General features: G+C 48.7%; 1 protein-coding gene across 16 annotated transcripts in view; it reads left to right on the top strand.

Moving 5' to 3' along the window:
- The window catches only part of NCOR1 (nuclear receptor corepressor 1), a 1,251,773-nt gene that overhangs the window by 693,418 nt on the left and 537,913 nt on the right, over positions 1 to 20,442 (top strand). For all 16 annotated transcript variants that reach the window (XM_069226323.1, XM_069226317.1, XM_069226319.1 and 13 more), the window contains one exon: positions 7,712 to 7,883. In XM_069226323.1, coding sequence (XP_069082424.1) covers positions 7,712 to 7,883 — 172 coding nt within the window. The remainder of the gene's footprint in view (positions 1 to 7,711; positions 7,884 to 20,442) is intronic.

Below are 20,442 nucleotides of genomic sequence, written 5' to 3'. Positions count from 1 at the left end.
CTACTACTTTTACTTACCAGTACTCAGACCTCCCTGTTTGGAATCCCTGGCACTCACCCGTTTTGTAAACATGTGACATAAGGTGGTGTGTATATGTTGCTTTGTGGTTTTTGGGAGTTGTGGGGAGGTGGTACCAACATCTCCACTTCGAAGAAAAACAGCTTGCAGCATCTGCGCTCAGTACTAGATGGTAAGAGTGGGTAGAGCAGGTAAATCTACAGCACTGCGAGCTCAGATTGTTACTTGTAATTACTTTTTCCCTTCATTTTTTTATATGGTATTTTTCTAAACATGTGTTTCTTTAGCTGTTTCCTTAGTTGGATCAGGGTCGACATCCTGGGTGTGGAAATGGAGGAAGCTTGTTGCCCTCTTTTTTCTCTTTTGTACTACTTTCTTGTCTGGCTGATACTCTAGATGAGGGTGTACTAAGTCTCACGCAGTTGGTGAGCTTGTCAACCATATATTCAGTGGTTCTTATGTTGGCGTTGTGAATTCTGCACCTGGTTTTGAGGTGCTGGGGGTCAGCAAAATGAGCTTGTGGTATTCCTCAATGTGGGGAATAATGTGTCCTATTTCTTGGCTGTGGATAACACAGCATTGTCACCAATCTGACTCAAGTGGGCAAAAGCTTGAGCAGCAATTCTGGTGTGTCTTTTTAGAAGGATAGGGTATAATCCTTTTTATTGAAAGAGCTGGTACCAGGCTGTCTACATTTTCTTGCCATTGTGTTCTTTGAAGGTGAAGTTGGCATCTAGTGTGAATCAAAAGCACTTGGCATTGAGTGATAGTTGGATTTTGAATCCATATAGGTACCAGTGATTGAGCTAGACTTGGACTGCACATTACTTGATTTTGACAAATGACCAGGGCTGGGAACCCAAAGCAGCACTGGCAAATTTGTCAGACCAGCCCCGCAGGGGTGTGCGGGGTGACGACGAAGTACTACTGCTTTTGTTACTGAAGCCCGATAATGTAGCAGTGCTGCAAAACAGGCTCCCAGTAACAAAATCGACCCCTCTCCTAAAAAGCCAGTCTCCACCCTTATGGCCCACCAGGAAAACACCTGATGCCCACTATGTTCAGTCTGGCCCTGCAAATAGCAAAAAATTTGTATTGATAGGGTTGAGTTTCAGGTAGGTGTTGCACATTCAAGTCTTGACGAGATTCAAGCATCTTTTTAATGTCTGTTCATAAGTGAATTGTTTCTTTTAAAGCTCTTTTATCTAAAAGCTATTAAGCCCGTATTTGAAAGGCCAAACATTCATTATATGAGGGGAAAAGCGGCTACTAGAGACCTAATACGAAATGTTGTAATCTCATGCTTTTGGAAGGCAGCTAGCTGCAGAGTGTAGGAAGCTGGACTGGTGTGTGCCTGGTACCTAAGGTGCTTACACCTTATTCTAGGTATGCCCAGTTAGTGTAGTGTAGGCAGTGTCTAGAAGCCAGGGTCTTTAGAGATAGCTGTGGCTGAGCAACCAAGGCTTATCTAAGATACATGCAAAGCTCATGCAATACCACTGTGGTAGTCACACAGCACTTAAACACATGAAAGAAAACACTCAGTGTTGCAAAAATAAATGTACTTTATTTTAGTGACACAAATACCAAAAAGTACTAGAGGCAACCCTCTAATAGGAGGTAAGTAACACACTAGATAAGTACACTTGTAAACAGCAATAGGCATAGAAAGTGATAGAAAACAGTGCAAATGTAGATAGACAATAGTGACCCTAGGGGGAGCCCAAACCATATACTAAAAAAATGAAATGAGAATACAGGACCCCCACCTAGGTAAGTGGAAAGCGTAGAGGGAAGCTGGGGGTACCAGGAAACGCCAAAGGTAAGTACCACAGTGACCCCTAGTGACCAGGAGGAAAGGAGTATATCACTAGATTTCCACCAAACCACCCAAAAGGAAATAAATGAAGAAAATGCAACACCAGACAAACCAGCGATGGATACCTGAAGAGTAAGACCTGTGGAAGAAGGGGATCAAGTCCAGAAGTCACAGAAGAGTCCAGGAGAAGTAGGAGCTGCTATACATCCAGCTGTGGATGCAGGAGTTGGTCGACAGTTGAATGAAGACGGTCAGGAATGCAGCCCTGGAGCAGGTCAAGAGTTCCTGTTTGATGCAGTCGATGTCCCATGCCGGATGGATGATTGCACAGAGGAGCCCATGCACAACAACTGGAAAAGGGTCCTATGTCACAGGAGAAGCACGCAGAGGGCTGTATGTCACAGGAAGGAGTGCTGGTGGGGGCGGGGGGGAGGTCGGCCTACACTGAGCTTGAACATCCCTTGGAGGAGATGTAGACAAGCCTTGGTAGCTGCAAGAGACGCGCTGCATGGGGGTACTGTCCTGCGTGGGAAGGCAAGGGTTTACCTCCACCAAAGATAGACAGCTGGCAGAGAGGACTAAGAGGACTACTCTGGACCACCAACTGTGATGCAGGATCCACCAAGCTCAGGATGAGAGGAGATCCACGCAGCCGGTGGTCGTTGCAATTTGTGCCTGCGGATACAGGGGAGTGACTCCTTCACTCCAAGGGAGATTCCATCTTCCTTCTTGTGCAGGCTGAAGACTTGCCGCCCTCAGAGGATACACAGCTGGGGAAATGTTGCAGAAGCTGGAAGGAGCTGCGGAAACAATGTTGCAAGCAGAGTCTTGTCGTGGATGCAGATTGTTGGTTCCTGGAGGGTGCAGCCGCGGTTCCAGTGGCTAAAAGTCGAGGTTGCAGGGAAGTCCTGTTGGAATCTTGCAAGCTGAATCTGAGAACCTGCCCAAGAGAGAGAGACCCTAAATAGCCCTGAAAGGGGGATTGGTCACCTAGTCAGGTGACTACCTATCGGGGGGAGGGGTCTGATGTCACCTGGCTGACCTGGCCACTCAGATGCTCCCAGAGGACACTGCCAACCTTTGATTCAAGATGACATAACCCAAGGTCCCTCTGGAGGAGCTCTGAGCACCACCCCTGGGATGGTGATGGACAGGGGCGTGTCACTCCCCTTTCCATTGCCCAGTTTCAAGCCAGAGCATGGACTGGAGGTCCTTGAACTGGTGTGGACTGGTTTGTGCACAGAGGACACCAAATGTGCCCTTTAAAGCATACCAGTGGCTTGGGGAGGCTACCTCTCCCAAGCAATGTAACACCTATTTCCAAAGCGAGAGGGTGTTACCCCCCCCCCCCCCCCTCTCCCAAAGGAAATGCTTTGTTCTGCCTTCCTGGGCTTGAGCTATTCAAACAGCAGGAGGATAGGAACCTGTCTGATGGGTGGCAGCAGCTGGGGCTGCCCGGAAAACCCCAGAAGGGTGGTAGGAGCAATGATGGGGGTCCTCTAAGGAGCCCCACAGAGTGCATAGAATCATTCAACCAATACTGGCAACAGTATTGGGGTACGATGCTGACATGTTTGATACCAAACATGCCTAGGTTCGGAGTTACCATTATGTACCTCGACATAGATAGTCCAGGAAATTGGAACTGGAGTTAGTGGGGGCACCTCTGCTAGTGCAGGGATGACCTCACGCACAGGTACTTGCACCCTGCCCTCTGGGCTAGAAGGGCCTGCCAGAGGGGTGACTTACAGTGACCTGGCGGTTGCACCCTGCCCTCTGGGCTAGAAGGGCCTGCCAGAGGGGTGACTTACAGTGACCTGGCGGAGTGACCTGTGGTGAAAAAGGCCTGCAAATAGACTTTGCATGGGCTTCCCATGGGTGGCATAATACACGCTGCAGCCCATGGGGATCCTTTGGCACCCCAGTGCCCTGGGTACCATGTACTAGGGACTTGCATGGCGGCACCAGTTTGCCAAATGTGGAGTGTAAGTAACCAAGTTATTAAGTTAGAAGGGAGAGAGCATAATCACTGGGACCTGGTTAGCAAGATCCCACTGAACAGAGTCAAACACAATGACAACAGGTAGAAAATGGGGGTAACCATGCTAAGAAAGAGGGTACTTTCCTACACCATCCCTTCCCCCCACCCCCAAAAACACAGCACAGTAGGGCTAACCTTGTCCAGTTGAGTCTTCATTGTCTAAGTGGAAATATCTGGACAATCCATCTGCATTGGAGTTGTTACTCCCAAAGAAGGGGCTTATGGTCTGTCTGAACTAGGAAGTAAGTGACAAACCTGTATGGCATCAACTTCTTCAGGGCCCAGACCACAGCAAAGGCCTCCCTTTCTATGGCTGACCAACGCTTTTCCTTGGAGGTCAACCTGCTTATAAAAGCTACAGGTTTGGTCCTGGCCCTCACTGTTATGTTGAGATAATGCTGCCCCAACCCCTACCTCAGAAGCATCTGTATGAACTATGAACTGCTTGGAGTTGTCAGAGCTTCTTAGAATAGATGTTTAACACATGGCCTGTTTCAGATCCTCAAAGGCTTTTTGACAGCTAGCTGTCCGTAAGACTGTCTTGGGCATTCTCTTTGAGGTGAGGTCATTAAGAGGGGCTCCAATGGATCCATAGTTCTTAATGAACCTCCTGTAATCCCCAATGAGACCTAAGAAGGCTCTCACCTGAGTTTGAGTAGTTGGATGGAGTCAAATCCAAAATTATTTGGATTGTCCCCTATAGTGGTTGAATCTGGCCTCCACCTACCAGGTGGCCCAGATATACAACATTCCCCTGCCCTATCTGACACTTGGAGGCCTTGATAGTGAGGCCTCCTTTCTGCAGAGCCTCCAAAACATTCCACAGGTGGACCAAGTGATCCTCCCAGGTGGAGCTAAAGACTGCTATATCATCTAGATAAGTTGCACTATACGCTTCCAACCCTTGGAGGACTGTATTCACCAGCCTCTGAAATGTGACAGGTGCATTCTTCAAACCAAAGGGCATCATTGTAAAGTGATAATGTCCTCCAGTCATTGAAAATGCTGTCTTTGGTTTAGCATCATCTGATAATTTTATCTGCCAATAACCTGAAGTCAAATCAAATGTGCTTAGATACTTGGCAGATGCCAGGGTATCTACTAGCTCATCTGCCCTAGAAATAGGATGAACATCTGTCATTGTGACAGTGTTGAGCCCTCTTGAGCAGCACTGGGCCACCCCAGGAGCTTTCAGAGTGCTCTATGACTCCTAGGTCCAGTATCTTTTGCACCTCTGCTTTGATGCAGTATCTAACATGGTCAGGTTTCCTATAGATTTTGCTTTTTATGGGCAAAGTGCCACATGTATCAATGGTGTGTTCACACCATGTTGTTTGACCAGTTGTTGGAGAGAACAGATCTGAGAACTGCCCTAGGAGGTTATTGCAGTCCTCTTTCTGACATTCAGAAAGACAGTCTGCAAGGACTACTCCATCAAATGAGCCATCAGCTGCAGTGTTGGAGGAGAGGTCAGGGAGAAGGTCACTATTTTCCTCCTGTCCCTCATCAGTGGCCATGAGCAGGGTCATATCAGCCCTGTCATAGTAGGGCTTCAGGCGGTTCACATGAAGCACTCTGAGGGGGCTTCTGGGAGTGCCTAGGTCCACCAAATAGGTGACCTCACCCTTCTTTTCCACTATTGTGTGGGGACCACTCCACTTGTCTTGGAGTGACCTGGAAGCCACATGCTCCAGGACCCACACCTTCTGCCCTGGCTGGTAAACAGTCAGGACAGCCTTCTGGTCATACCACTGCTTCTGCAGTTCTTGGCTGGCCTGAAGGTTTTTAGTGGCCTTTTTTACGTACTCAGCCATCCTGGAACTGAGGCCAAGTACATAGTCCTTGTCTTGTTTAGGGGGCTTGAGAGGTTGCTCCCATCTCTCTCTTACAAGAGCAAGAGGACCCCTAAAAGGGTGTCCAAACAGAAGTTCAAAGGGGCTGTAGCCCACTCCCTTCTGGGAGACCTCCCTGTAGGCAAAAAGGAGGCATGGCAGTAGGACATTCCATCTCATTTTGAGTTTTTCAGAGTCCCATGATCATACACTTGTGAGTTTTATTAAAGCTCTATACCAAACCATTGGTTTGGGGGTGGTAAGGGGTGGTGAACTTACGAGTAAGACCACACTCCTTCCACATTACCTTGAGTTATGCAGACATAATGTTGGTACCTCTGTCTGATACCACCTTTTCAGGAAAGCCCACTCCTAAGAAAATTCCCAGGAGGGCTTTTAGTGGTCCTTAAGAGGTATAGCTTCTGGGTATCTGGTCGCATGGTCCATCACCACCAGAATAAACCTATTCCCAGATGCTGTGGGCGGGTCTAGGGGGCCAGCAATATCCACCCCAACCCTCTCAAAGGGAACCCACCCACTGGAAGTAGGGTTAAGGGGGCCTTTGGGGTGCCACCTGCCTTGCCACTGGCTTGACAGGTAACAGAGGAGCGACAAAACACCTTAGTATTTTCTGACATGTGGGACCAGAGAAAGTGAGGGACAAGCCTGTGACCTGCCAGGGGAATGTCATGTGCCAAGGTCAACCATTATTGTATATTGTAGAGGTTCCCTTGGCTCTGAATATAAGAGGCTGTCTTCCCAGTACACCTTGTGGGTGTCACTGACATCCCCGCCTCTTCAATGACAGCTTGCTACCTCAAGCCCTCTTGTGTGGGACAGGTTTTCTGTGCCATACTGAACTCCTCCATGGCAGCCCCCCTGCACCTAAGAGCTCAGCTGTATCAGCTTTCAGCTCCCCTTGTGTAGGTTCTGCCAAGGGAGTAGATTCATCATCCTCAAAGGGGGAATCTTCACAGGAGGGCAGGGTAGGGGGTTAACCTTTTGCCCTTTCTACCCTTTGGTTGTGGACGTTCTTGGGCCATTGTTCCAGGCTCCAAGTTCCCCTGATCTTTTTGCCTCTTGGCCTGTGCTCTGGTCAGGGCAAAGATATGCCCTGGGATGCTCAGCATTGCTGCATGGGCCTTTAACTCCACTTCAGCCCATGCTGAAGTCTCCAAGTCGTTCCCTAGTAGACATTCTACAGCTAAGTCTGTGGACACAACAACTTTCGTTGGATCAGTAAACCCCCCTAGGTTCGGAGTTACCATTATGTAATTTGACATAGGTAGTGACCTATGTCCAGTACGCACATAAAATGGTGTCCCCACACTCACGAAGTCCAGGAAAATGGAACTGGGGTTTGTTGGATCACCTCTGCTAGTGCAGGGATGCCCTCACACACAGGTACTTGCACCCTGCCCTCTGGGTTAGGAGGGCCTGCCATAGGGGTGACTTACAGGGACTTGGTGCAGTGAACTGCAGTGAAAAGGGTGCATGTACCCTTTCACATAGGCTACAATGGCAGGCCTGCAGATAAAGTTTGCATGGGCTCCCCATGGGTAGCATAATGCATGCTGCAGCCCATTGGGATCCTTGGTACCCCAATGCCCTGGGTACCATATACTAGGGACATACATGGGGGCACCAGTATGGCAAATGTGGGGTGTAAGCAGCCAAGTTACCATGTTAGAAGGGAGAGAGCATAATCACCGGGGTCTAGGTTAGCAGGATCCCAGTGAACACAGTCGCACACACTGACAACAGGGAGAAAATGGGGGTAACCATGCCAAAAAAGAGGGTATTTTCCTGCACAGAGCTATTTAAATATACTTTAGATATTATTTTAAAATGTTGACAGAATTCACAAGTAATCCATACCTTAGAAGATCAGGAGCTTAAAGTTGAATCAAAGCAACCTCAGATATCTAACATAAAAAGTTAAGTGAGTTTTGTGAAGCATTTTCTATTTATCTCTCTATTTTTGTTACTATTTGGCTGCAGGGCACACCAGCTCTGTCTCAGACTGGCATTGCTGCAGACACAATGCTGAAAGGGTCAATCACCAGAATGTCCAATGAAGATCTCAACAGCCCAGAGAAAATCCGAGATGAGGGCACAGCCAAAGGTCAAGTTATTTATGAAGGCAAGAGCGGGCTTGTCATGTCCTACGACAGTAAGTCTGTAATCTAATAACTATTGGAAATTAATATAAAAATACTTTATTATGGAGTTGGTTTTACTTGTGGAGCTTAATATTGCCAGATGCAGGCCTACTTGAAGGTGTCTTGCTTGCTGCAGATCATTTCAGTTTTTAACTGCGTTTTCCTTTGTTGTATTTGTGATTTTGTTGTTACAAAAATATTGTATGACTTTCTCAATTATGGAATTTTCATTATCCGTCAACATTAACGTATCTTTATGTATATCCCAGAATACCGTTTAAAACGCAGAGAACGTCGTCTTTCCTACCATGAACAATGCCTTTGTGAAGGCAACACCATATATAAGAAAAACAAAATAACTCGGTGAAACTGAAATGGATTTAAAAATTGCATATAGCTGATGAACATGTTATTTACCTTAGGTAACGCTTTATCTGGTAGAGTTACAGACTAGACGCAGATTTCTTATTTTAGAAATCTCCCCCAGGTGTCATACTGGATCCGGAAATGTTTCTTCAGCAGCACCTCTGGGCGTCAGTAGAGGGCTTTGTGCGACTCCGTAATGGTGTCGTCCCCGGATATGACGTAGATGGAATCCATATAGTCCCTCCCTCGACTCCCTGAAGTCAGTTTCTTCTGTGACTAGAACCCGCACAACAACATGGAGCCGCATAGAAACTGGCAATGGAACAGTGGATACACCAAAAAGGGAGGAAATAATTGTAGGAAGCTGGCCTGGTGTGTGGCGAGAACCTGTGGTGTTATCACGTTATACCAGGTCTAGGTATCCCCTATTAGTGAAGTGTAGTCAGTGTCTAGGAAGCTAGGGCTCTCTATAGGTAGCTGTGGATGAGCAGCCAAGACGTATCAAGGATACATGCAAAGCTTATGCAATGCCTCTGTAGTCACACAGCACACATACACATGAAAGAACAATGTTACAAAAATAAAGGTACTTTATTTTAGTAACACAAATACTAAAATACTGTGTAGGCAAGCCCCCAACTGAAGGTAAGTAAGCACACTATTATATACACATTAGCAATCAATAAATAGCATAGAAAGCAATAGGCTTTGGTAAAAGCAGTAGCAAATAGTGAGGGCCCGAGGGGAGGGCCAAACCATATACTAAAAAAGTGGAATCAGTAGAAGGGAGCTGGAGGATCTAGGAACCTCAGGATATGAGTACCAGAGTGAACCGTAACGACCAGGAGAGCAGAGGTAAGTACCTGTTTTTTCCCAAAACCAACAGGAGGACTTTGGAGAAGGATTATGCAAAACCCAATTAAGACTGGAAGAACTTAAAGGTGAATCCTTACAGAGGAGGGCCTGCAAAGGAAGGGTACCAAGTCCAGTTCGAGTTGGAGTGTCCGGTTGTGGCAGAAGCCACTACCCACCCTTCTGTGGATGCTGGACCAGATCGACGGTGGACAAAGAAGGTCAGCAGTGCAGCACAGGAGCCAAAGAGGAGTCCCAGAAGTGATGCAATTGATGTCCCACGTCGGTGGCCGAGATGCAGTCAGTGGGGCTGGAAAACTACCAACAAGCCTTGGCAAATGTGAGAGTCAGAGAAGGTCTGCAAGGCTGAAGAGGACCCGCAAGGTCCAGGGGACTCTATCGAAAGAGTGGAGTCCAGGGTGATCCTCAGCAGCTGGGCGATTCAAAAGAAGAGGAGGCCACCCCACAGGCAACCCGCTGGCAGCAGGCACAGGAGTCACAGTGAGGCCCACACAGCACACCTGAAAAGGAGTCCCAATTCACTGGAGCAGCAGGCCGGAGAGTGTGCTTTGCAGGGAGGGGTGCTGGAGTCCTGCAGATCCCTTGGAGGAGGAACAAACCAGCCTTGGTTGCTGCAAGAGTTGCAGTGCACAGGGGTTCTGTCCTGCAAGGAGAGGCAAGGGCTTCCGTCTCCCAAGTTGGACAGCTGGTAGAGACCAAGCGGAGCACTTCAGACCACCAGCTGTGATGCAGGACCCATGCAGCTCCGGAGGAGAGAAGATCCACGCAGCCGGTCGTATTGCAGTTGGTGCCTGCAGATGCAGGGAAGTGACTCCTTCACTCCAAGGGAGATTCCTTCTTACTTCTTGTGCAGGCTGAAGACTGGTGGCCGTCAGAGGGTGCACAGCCAGGGAAATGTTGCAGTTGCTGGAAGGAGCCGGAGAAACAATGTTGCAGGGTGGAGTCGTCGCTGTAGTTGCAGATTGTCAGTTCCTGGAGGGTCCAGCTGCAGGGCAGGTGGCCAGAAGATAAAGTAAACGATGCAGAGGAGTCCTGCTGGAATGTTGAATCTGAGGACCCACCCAAGAGGGAGACCCTAAATAGCCCAGGAAGGGGGTGTGGTCACCTAGCAGGGTGACCACCTATCAGGAGGGGGCTCTGATGTTCCCAGGGGCTTCTGCCTACCTTGGATTCAAGATGACAGAATCAAGTGGCCACCTGGAGGAGCTCTGGGCACCACCCCTTGGGTAGTGATGGACAGGGAAGTAGTCATTCCCCTTACCATTGTCCGGTTTTGTGCCAGAGCAGGGACTGTGTGTCCCTGGACTGTTACAAACCGGTTTATGCAAGGAGGGCACCAAATGTTCCCTTCAAAGCATACTCGTGGCTTGGGGAGGCTATACCTCCCAAGCCTTGAAACACCTGTTTCCAAGGAAGAGGGTGTTATGTCCCTCTCCAAAGGAAATGCTTTCTTCTGCCTTCCTCTGCCTGAGTTAGTCAAGCAGCAGAAGGACAGAGGGGTGGCAGTAGCACGGGCTGCCCGGAAAACCCCAGAAGACTGGTAGGAGCAATGCTAGGGGTCCTCTAAGGTGCCCCCAGAGTGCATGGAATTATAAACCAATACTGCCACCAGTTTTGGGGTCTGATTCTGACATGTTTGATACCAAACATGCTGAGGTTTGGACTTAACATTATGTAGCTGAACACGGGGAGTGACCTATGCCCAGTACATGGGTAAAAAGGATTCGCCTCACTTATAAAGTTCATGGAGCTGAAGTTTGTAAGTGCGGGGAATAAAGTTCATGAAGCTGAAGTTCGTTGGGGCACCTCTGCTCATGCAGGGGTGTCCTCACACACAGGTACCTGCACCCTGCCCTCTCGGCTAGAAGGGCCTACCATAGGGATGACTTATAGTGACCTGGTGCAGTGACCTGTAGTGAAAGGGTGCATGTACCTCTTCACGCAGGCTGCAATGGTTGGCCTGCAGACACATTTTGCATGGGCTCCCATGGGTGGCAAAATAGATACTACAGTCAATGTGGAACCCCTGGTGACCAAATGCCCCAGCTACCATATACAGGGACTTGTATGGGGGCACCAGTAGGCCAATTGTGGGGTGTGCAAAGTTCTAGGCAACCAAAGTAAGAGGGAGAGAGCACAATCACTGGGGTCCCGGTTAGCAATATCCCAGTGACAACAGTCAAAACATACTGACAGGAGGCAAAAATTGGGGGTAACCATGTTAAAAAGAGTACTTTCCTGCAATAATCACGATGTAACAACCACCAAATCGAAACAGCACAACAAAAGAATGCCACAAGCTAGAGTGAATCCAGAGAACCCAGTTCGCAAAGCGGGTAGGGTGGGTGGGTCGATAAGAAATCTGCGGCTAGTCTGTCTCTCTACCAGATAAGGTGTTACCGAAGGTAAGTAACTTGTTCATCTGATAGAACTAGCCGCAGATTCCTTATCTTAGAATTAGATACCAAAGCAATAGCAACCCAGGAGGAGGGCTGTGCACACATTTCACCCAGTCTTGCAAGAAACAACCGGTCAACCAAGGTAAGGAGTAATAGATCAGCTATTAGAAAGGCAAAGGTGAGAAGTATGTAGTTCACACACAAAACGTGGGTGACCCACATATCACAAGATATGAAAAATTAGGGCAGTGTAAGAAATGGCCATGAAAATAAACTAGAGGTGGAGCCACAACAGGTAAGGACGTGAAGTGCTCCCAAGAAATAGCCGGATGAATGAGGAGCAAAAATTATCCAGTAGGGACTGCGAGAGATAGACATTGAGCACCCATCAAGGGAAAAACCCTGTAAGGAAATGCCTCCTTGGCATGGTTGCCCCCTGACTTTTTGCCTTTGCTGATGCTATGTTTACAATTGAAAGTGTGCTGAGGCCTGCTAACCAGGCCCCAGCACCAGTGTTCTTTCCCTAACCTGTACTTTTGTATCCACAATTGGCAGACCCTGGCATCCAGATAAGTCCCTTGTAACTGGTACTTCTAGTACCAAGGGCCCTGATGCCAAGGAAGGTCTCTAAGGGCTGCAGCATGTCTTATGCCACCCTGGAGACCTCTCACTCAGCACAGACACACTGCTTGCCAGCTTGTGTGTGCTAGTGAGAACAAAACGAGTAAGTCGACATGGCACTCCCCTCAGGGTGCCATGCCAGCCTCTCACTGCCTATGCAAGTATAGGTCAGCCACCCATCTAGCAGGCCTTACAGCCCTAAGGCAGGGTGCACTATACCATAGGTGAGCGTACCAGTGCATGAGCATGGTACCCCTACAGTGTCTAAACAAAACCTTAGACATTGTAAGTGCAGGGTAGCCATAAGAGTATATGGTCTGGGAGTCTGTTTTGCACGAACTCCACAGCACCATAATGGCTACACTGAAAACTGAGAAGTTTGGTATCAAACTTCTCAGCACAATAAATGCACACTGATGCCAGTGTACATTTTATTGCAAAATACACCCCAGAGGGCACCTTAGAGGTGCCCCCTGAAACTTAACCGACTGTCTGTGTAGGCTGACTAGTTCCAGCAGCCTGCCACACTAGAGACATGTTGCTGGCCCCATGGGGAGAGTGCCTTTGTCACTCTGAGGCCAGTAACAAAGCCTGCACTGGGTGGAGATGCTAACACCTCCCCCAGGCAGGAGCTGTAACACCTTGCGGTGAGCCTCAAAGGCTCACCCCTTTGTCACAGCACCGCAGGACACTCCAGCTAGTGGAGTTGCCCGCCCCCTCCGGCCCCCACTTTTGGCGGCAAGGCCGGAGAAAATAATGAGAATAACAAGGAGGAGTCACTGGCCAGTCAGGACAGCCCCTAAGGTGTCCTGAGCTGAGGTGACTCTAACTTTTAGAAATCCTCCATCTTGCAGATGGAGGATTCCCCCAATAGGGTTAGGATTGTGACCCCCTCCCCTTGGGAGGAGGCACAAAGAGGGTGTACCCACCCTCAGGGCTAGTAGCCATTGGCTACTAACCCCCCCAGACCTAAACACGCCCTTAAATTTAGTATTTAAGGGCTCTCCTTGAACCTAGAAACTAGATTCCCGCAACAACAAGAAGAAGGACTGCCTAGCTGAAAACCCCTGCAGAGGAAGACCAGAAGACAACAACTGCCTTGGCTCCAGAAACTCACCGGCCTGTCTCCTGCCTTCCAAAGAACTCTGCTCCAGCGACGCCTTCCAAAGGGACCAGCGACCTGTGAATCCTCCGAGGACTGCCCTGCTTCGACGACGACAAGAAACTCCCGAGGACAGCGGACCTGCTCCAAAAAGACTGCAACTTTATCCAAAGGAGCAGCTTTAAAGAACCCTGCAATCTCCCCGCAAGAAGCGTGAGACTTGCAACACTGCACCCGGCGACCCCGACTCGGCTGGTGGAGAACCAACACCTCAGGGAGGACCCCCGGACTACTCTACGACTGTGAGTACCAAAACCTGTCCCCCCTGAGCCCCCACAGCGCCGCCTGCAGAGGGAATCCCGAGGCTTCCCCTGACCGCGACTCTCTGAAACCTAAGTCCCGACGCCTGGAAAAGACCCTGCACCCGCAGCCCCCAGGACCTGAAGGACCGGACTTTCACTGCAGAAGTGACCCCCAGGAGTCCCTCTCCCTTGCCCAAGTGGAGGTTTCCCCGAGGAAGCCCCCCCTTGCCTGCCTGCAGCGCTGAAGAGATCCCTTGATCTCTCATTGACTTCCATTGCGAACCCGACGCTTGTTCTAACACTGCACCCGGCCGCCCCCGCGCCGCTGAGGGTGAAATTTCTGTGTGGGCTTGTGTCCCCCCCGGTGCCCTACAAAACCCCCCTGGTCTGCCCCCCGAGGACGCGGGTACTTACCTGCTGGCAGACTGGAACCGGGGCACCCCCTTCTCTCCATTGAAGCCTATGCGTTTTGGGCACCACTTTGAACTCTGCACCTGACCGGCCCTGAGCTGCTGGTGTGGTAACTTTGGGGTTGCTCTGAACCCCCAACGGTGGGCTACCTTGGACCAAGAACTGAACCCTGTAAGTGTCTTACTTACCTGGTAAAACTAACTAAAACGTACCTCCCCCAGGAACTGTGAAAATTGCACTAAGTGTCCACTTTTAAAATAGCTATTTGTGAATAACTTGAAAAGTATACATGCAATTGAAATGATTCAAAGTTCCTAATGTACTTACCTGCAATACCTTTCAAACAAGATATTACATGTTAAATTTGAACCTGTGGTTCTTAAAATAAACTAAGAAAATGTATTTTTCTATAACAAAACCTATTGGCTGGATTTGTCTCTGAGTGTGTGTACCTCATTTATTTTCTATGTGTATGTACAACAAATGCTTAACACTACTCCTTGGATAAGCCTACTGCTCGACCACACTACCACAAAATAGAGCATTAGTATTATCTCTTTTTACCACTATTTTACCTCTAAGGGGAACCCTTGGACTCTGTGCATGCTATTCCTTACTTTGAAATAGCACATACAGAGCCAACTTCCTACATTGGTGGATCAGCGGTGGGGTACAAGACTTTGCATTTGCTGGACTACTCAGCCAATACCTGATCACACGACAAATTCCAAAATTGTCATTAGAAATTGATTTTTGCAATTTGAAAAGTTTTCTAAATTCTTTAAAGTCCTGCTAGGGCCTTGTGTTAGTCCCTGTTAGCATTTCTTTTAGAGTTTAAAAGTTTGTTAAAAGTTTGAATTAGAACCTATAACTAGTTTTAGATTCTTAAAAAGTATTCCAACTTTTAGAAGCATAATGTCTAGTGCAGAGATGAATGTGTTGGAACTCGACACCCCACCTTACCTCCATCTTAAGATGAGGGAGCTAAGGTCACTCTGTAAAATAAAGAAAATAGTAATGGGCCCCAGACCTTCCAAACTACAGCTCCAGGAGCTGTTGGCAGAGTTTGAAAAGGCCAACCCCTCTGAGGATGGCAACACAGAGGATGAAGATAGTGACTTGGAGGAAAATTCCCCCCTACCAGTCCTATTTAGGGAGAACAGGGCCTCTCAAGCCCTGACTCCACAAATAATAGTCAGAGATGCTGGTCCCCTCACAGGAGGGGCCAACAACTCTGAAATCACTGAGGATAACTCCAGTGAAGAGGACATCCAGCTAGCCAGGATGGCCAAAAGATTGGCTTTGGAAAGACAGATCCTAGCCATAGAAAGGGAAAGGCAAGAGATGGGCCTAGGACCCATCAATGGTGGCAGCAACATAAATAGGGTCAGAGATTCTCCTGACATGTTGAAAATCCCTAAAGGGATTGTAACTAAATATGAAGATGGTGATGACATCACCAAATGGTTCACAGCTTTTGAGAGGGCTTGTGTAACCAGAAAAGTGAACAGATCTCACTGGGGTGCTCTCCTTTGGGAAATGTTCACAGGAAAGTGTAGGGATAGACTCCTCACACTCTCTGGAAAAGATGCAGAATCTTATGACCTCATGAAGGGTACCCTGATTGAGGGCTTTGGATTCTCCACTGAGGAGTATAGGATTAGATTCAGGGGGGCTCAAAAATCCTCGAGCCAGACCTGGGTTGACTTTGTAGACTACTCAGTAAAAACACTAGATGGTTGGATTCAAGGCAGTGGTGTAAGTAATTATGATGGGCTGTACAATTTATTTGTGAAAGAACACCTGTTAAGTAATTGTTTCAATGATAAACTGCATCAGCATCTGGTAGACCTAGGACCAATTTCTCCCCAAGAATTGGGAAAGAAGGCGGACCATTGGGTCAAGACAAGGATGTCCAAAACTTCCACAGGGGGTGACCAAAAGAAAGGGGTCACAAAACCTCCCCAGGGGAAAGGTGGTGAGACAGCCAAAAATAAAAATAGTAAAGAGTCTTCTACAGGCCCCCAAAAACCTGCACAGGAGGGTGGGCCCAGAGCCTCTTCACAAAACAATCCTGGGTACAAGGGTAAAAACTTTGATCCCAAAAAGGCCTGGTGTCGTAGCTGTAATCAGCCTGGACACCAAACTGGAGACAAGGCCTGTCCCAAGAAAGGTTCCACTCCAAACTCCAATCCAGGTAACACTGGAATGGCTAGTCTCCAAGTGGGATCAACAGTGTGCCCAGAGCAAATCAGGGTCCACACTGAAGCTACTCTAGTCTCTGAGGGTGGGGTGGATTTAGCCACACTAGCTGCCTGGCCGCCTAACATGCAAAAATACAGGCAGCAGCTCTTTATTAATGGGACAAGTGTAGCGGGCCTGAGGGATACAGGTGCCAGTGTCACCATGGTGACAGAGAAACTGGTTTCCCCTGGCCAATACCTGACTGGAAAAACCTATACAGTCACCAACGCTGACAATCAGACTAAAGCACATCCCATGGCAATGGTAACTTTAGAATGGGGAGGGGTCAATGGCCTGAAACAGGTGGTGGTCTCCTCAAACATCCCAGTAGACTGTCTGCTTGGAAATGACCTGGAGTCCTCAGCATGGGCTGAGGTAGAACTAAAAACCCATGCAGCCATGCTGGGTATCCCTGAACTGGTGTGTGTAAAAACAAGAGCACAATGCAAGGCACAGGGTGAAAAAGTAGAGCTGGAGTCTGGAAGAAAGGCCCAGCCTACCAAGAGAAAAGGAAAGTCAGTTGGGAAACCAACTGCAACACAGTCAGAAAAAGAGAACCTCTCTTCTCAGGAAGAAGTTCTGCCCTCTGAGGGAACTGAGCCTTTGGAGCTTGAACCTTATCAGGTTGAGCTCTTAGGCCCAGGGGGACCCTCAAGGGAGGAGCTGTGTAAGGGACAAGAAACCTGTCCCTCTCTTGAAGGCCTTAGGCAGCAAGCTGCTGAAGAGTCCAAGGGCAAGAAAAATGGAACACATAGGGTCTATTGGGAAGATGGACTCCTGTACACTGAGGCCAGAGACCCCAAACCTGGTGCCACTAGGAGAGTGGTAGTGCCTCAGTCGTTCAGAGAGTTTATTCTGACCTTAGCCCATGATATTCCCCTTGCTGGGCATTTGGGACAAACCAAGACGTGGGAGAGGTTAGTCAACCACTTCTACTGGCCCAATATGTCCCACAAGGTTAAGGAGTTTTGCCTCTCCTGCCCCACCTGTCAAGCCAGTGGTAAGACAGGTGGGCACCCAAAGGCCCCCCTCATCCCACTTCCAGTGGTGGGGGTCCCCTTTGAAAGAGTGGGTGTTGACATAGTTGGTCCACTAGAACCTCCCACAGCCTCAGGAAATATGTACATCCTAGTAGTAGTGGATCATGCTACTAGGTATCCTGAAGCTATTCCCCTTAGGTCGACTACTGCCCCTGCAGTAGCCAAGGCCCTCATTGGTATCTTTACCAGAGTGGGTTTTCCTAAGGAGGTGGTGTCTGACAGAGGTACCAACTTCATGTCAGCATACCTAAAACACATGTGGAATGAGTGTGGAGTGACTTACAAATTCACTACACCATACCATCCACAAACTAATGGCTTAGTTGAGAGATTCAACAAGACATTAAAAGGCATGATCATGGGGCTCCCAGAAAAGCTCAAAAGGAGATGGGATGTCCTCTTGCCATGTCTGCTTTTCGCTTACAGAGAGGTGCCACAGAAGGGAGTAGGATTCTCACCCTTTGAACTTCTGTTTGGTCACCCTGCAAGGGGACCACTTGCTCTTGTTAAAGAAGGCTGGGAGAGACCTCTTCATGAGCCTAAACAGGACATAGTGGACTATGTACTTGGCCTTCGCTCTAGAATGGCAGAGTACATGGAAAAGGCAAGCAAAAACCTTGAGGCCAGCCAACAGCTCCAGAAGTTTTGGTATGACCAAAAGGCTGCAATGGTTGAGTTCCAACCAGGGCAGAAAGTCTGGGTTCTGGAGCCTGTGGCTCCCAGGGCACTTCAGGACAAATGGAGTGGCCCTTACCCAGTGCTAGAAAGGAAGAGTCAGGTCACCTACCTACCTGGTGGACCTGGGCACAAGCAGGAGCCCCAAGAGGGTGATCCATGTGAACCGCCTTAAGCTCTTCCATGACAGGGCTGATGTAAATCTGTTGATGGTAACAGATGAGGATCAGGAGGCAGAGAGTGAACCTCTCCCTGATCTTCTGTCATCAGACCCAAAAGATGGCTCAGTGGATGGAGTGATCTACTCAGACACCCTCTCTGGCCAACAGCAAGCTGATTGTAGGAGAGTCCTACAACAGTTTCCTGAACTCTTCTCCCTAACCCCTGGTCAGACACACCTGTGTACCCATGATGTGGACACAGGAGACAGCATGCCTGTCAAAAACAAAATTTTTAGACAGTCTGACCAAGTTAAGGAAAGCATCAAGGTGGAAGTCCACAAGATGCTGGAATTGGGAGTAATTGAGCGCTCTGACAGCCCCAGGGCTAGCCCAGTGGTCTTAGTCCCCAAACCTCACACCAAAGATGGAAAGAAAGAGATGGTTTTGTGTGGACTACAGAGGGCTCAACTCTGTCACCAAGACAGACGCCCATCCAATTCCTAGAGCTGATGAGCTCATAGACAAATTAGGTGCTGCCAAATTCTTAAGTACCTTTGACTTGACAGCAGGGTACTGGCAAATAAAAATGGCACCTGGAGCAAAAGAGAAAACAGCATTCTCCACACCTGATGGGCATTATCAGTTTACTGTTATGCCCTTTGGTCTAAAGAATGCCGCTGCCACCTTCCAAAGGTTGGTGAATCAAGTCCTTGCTGGCTTGGAGTCCTTTAGCACAGCTTATCTTGATGATATTGCTGTCTTTAGCTCCACCTGGCAGGATCACCTGGTCCACCTGAAGAAGGTTTTGAAGGCTCTGCAATCTGCAGGCCTCTCTATCAAGGCATCCAAATGCCAGATAGGGCAGGGAACTGTGGTTTACTTGGGCCACCTTGTAGGTGGAGGCCAAGTTCAGCCACTCCAACCCAAGATCCAGACTATTCTGGACTGGGTAGCTCCAAAAACCCAGACTCAAGTCAGGGCATTCCTTGGCTTGACTGGGTACTACAGGAGGTTTGTGAAGGGATATGGATCCATTGTGACAGCCCTCACTGAACTCACCTCCAAGAAAATGCCCAAGAAAGTGAACTGGACTGTAGAATGCCAACAGGCCTTTGACACCCTGAAACAAGCAATGTGCTCAGCACCAGTTCTAAAAGCTCCAGATTATTCTAAGCAGTTCATTGTGCAGACAGATGCCTCTGAACATGGGATAGGGGCAGTTTTGTCCCAAACAAATGATGATGGCCTTGACCAGCCTGTTGCTTTCATTAGCAGGAGGTTACTCCCCAGGGAGCAGCGTTGGAGTGCCATTGAGAGGGAGGCCTTTGCTGTGGTTTGGTCCCTGAAGAAGCTGAGACCATACCTCTTTGGGACTCACTTCCTAGTTCAAACTGACCACAGACCTCTCAAATGGCTGATGCAAATGAAAGGTGAAAATCCAAAACTGTTGAGGTGGTCCATCTCCCTACAGGGAATGGACTTTATAGTGGAACACAGACCTGGGACTGCCCATGCCAATGCAGATGGCCTTTCCAGGTACTTCCACTTAGAAAATGAAGACTCTCTTGGGAAAGGTTAGTCTCATCCTCTTTCGTTTGGGGGGGGGGGTTGTGTAAGGAAATGCCTCCTTGGCATGGTTGCCCCCTGATTTTTTGCCTTTGCTGATGCTATGTTTACAATTGAAAGTGTGCTGAGGCCTGCTAACCAGGCCCCAGCACCAGTGTTCTTTCCCTAACCTGTACTTTTGTATCCACAATTGGCAGACCCTGGCATCCAGATAAGTCCCTTGTAACTGGTACTTCTAGTACCAAGGGCCCTGATGCCAAGGAAGGTCTCTAAGGGCTGCAGCATGTCTTATGCCACCCTGGAGACCTCTCACTCAGCACAGACACACTGCTTGCCAGCTTGTGTGTGCTAGTGAGAACAAAACAAGTAAGTCGACATGGCACTCCCCTCAGGGTGCCATGCCAGCCTCTCACTGCCTATGCAAGTATAGGTCAGCCACCCCTCTAGCAGGCCTTACAGCCCTAAGGCAGGGTGCACTATACCATAGGTGAGGGTACCAGTGCATGAGCATGGTACCCCTACAGTGTCTAAACAAAACCTTAGACATTGTAAGTGCAGGGTAGCCATAAGAGTATATGGTCTGGGAGTCTGTTTTGCACGAACTCCACAGCACCATAATGGCTACACTGAAAACTGAGAAGTTTGGTATCAAACTTCTCAGCACAATAAATGCACACTGATGCCAGTGTACATTTTATTGCAAAATACACCCCAGAGGGCACCTTAGAGGTGCCCCCTGAAACTTAACCGACTGTCTGTGTAGGCTGACTAGTTCCAGCAGCCTGCCACACTAGAGACATGTTGCTGGCC

The sequence above is a fragment of the Pleurodeles waltl genome, chromosome 3_1 (assembly GCF_031143425.1).
Source record: "Pleurodeles waltl isolate 20211129_DDA chromosome 3_1, aPleWal1.hap1.20221129, whole genome shotgun sequence".
NCBI lineage: Eukaryota > Metazoa > Chordata > Amphibia > Caudata > Salamandridae > Pleurodeles > Pleurodeles waltl.
Note: the sequence above shows the minus strand (reverse complement) of the source record. Positions and strands in the feature narration are given on the sequence as shown.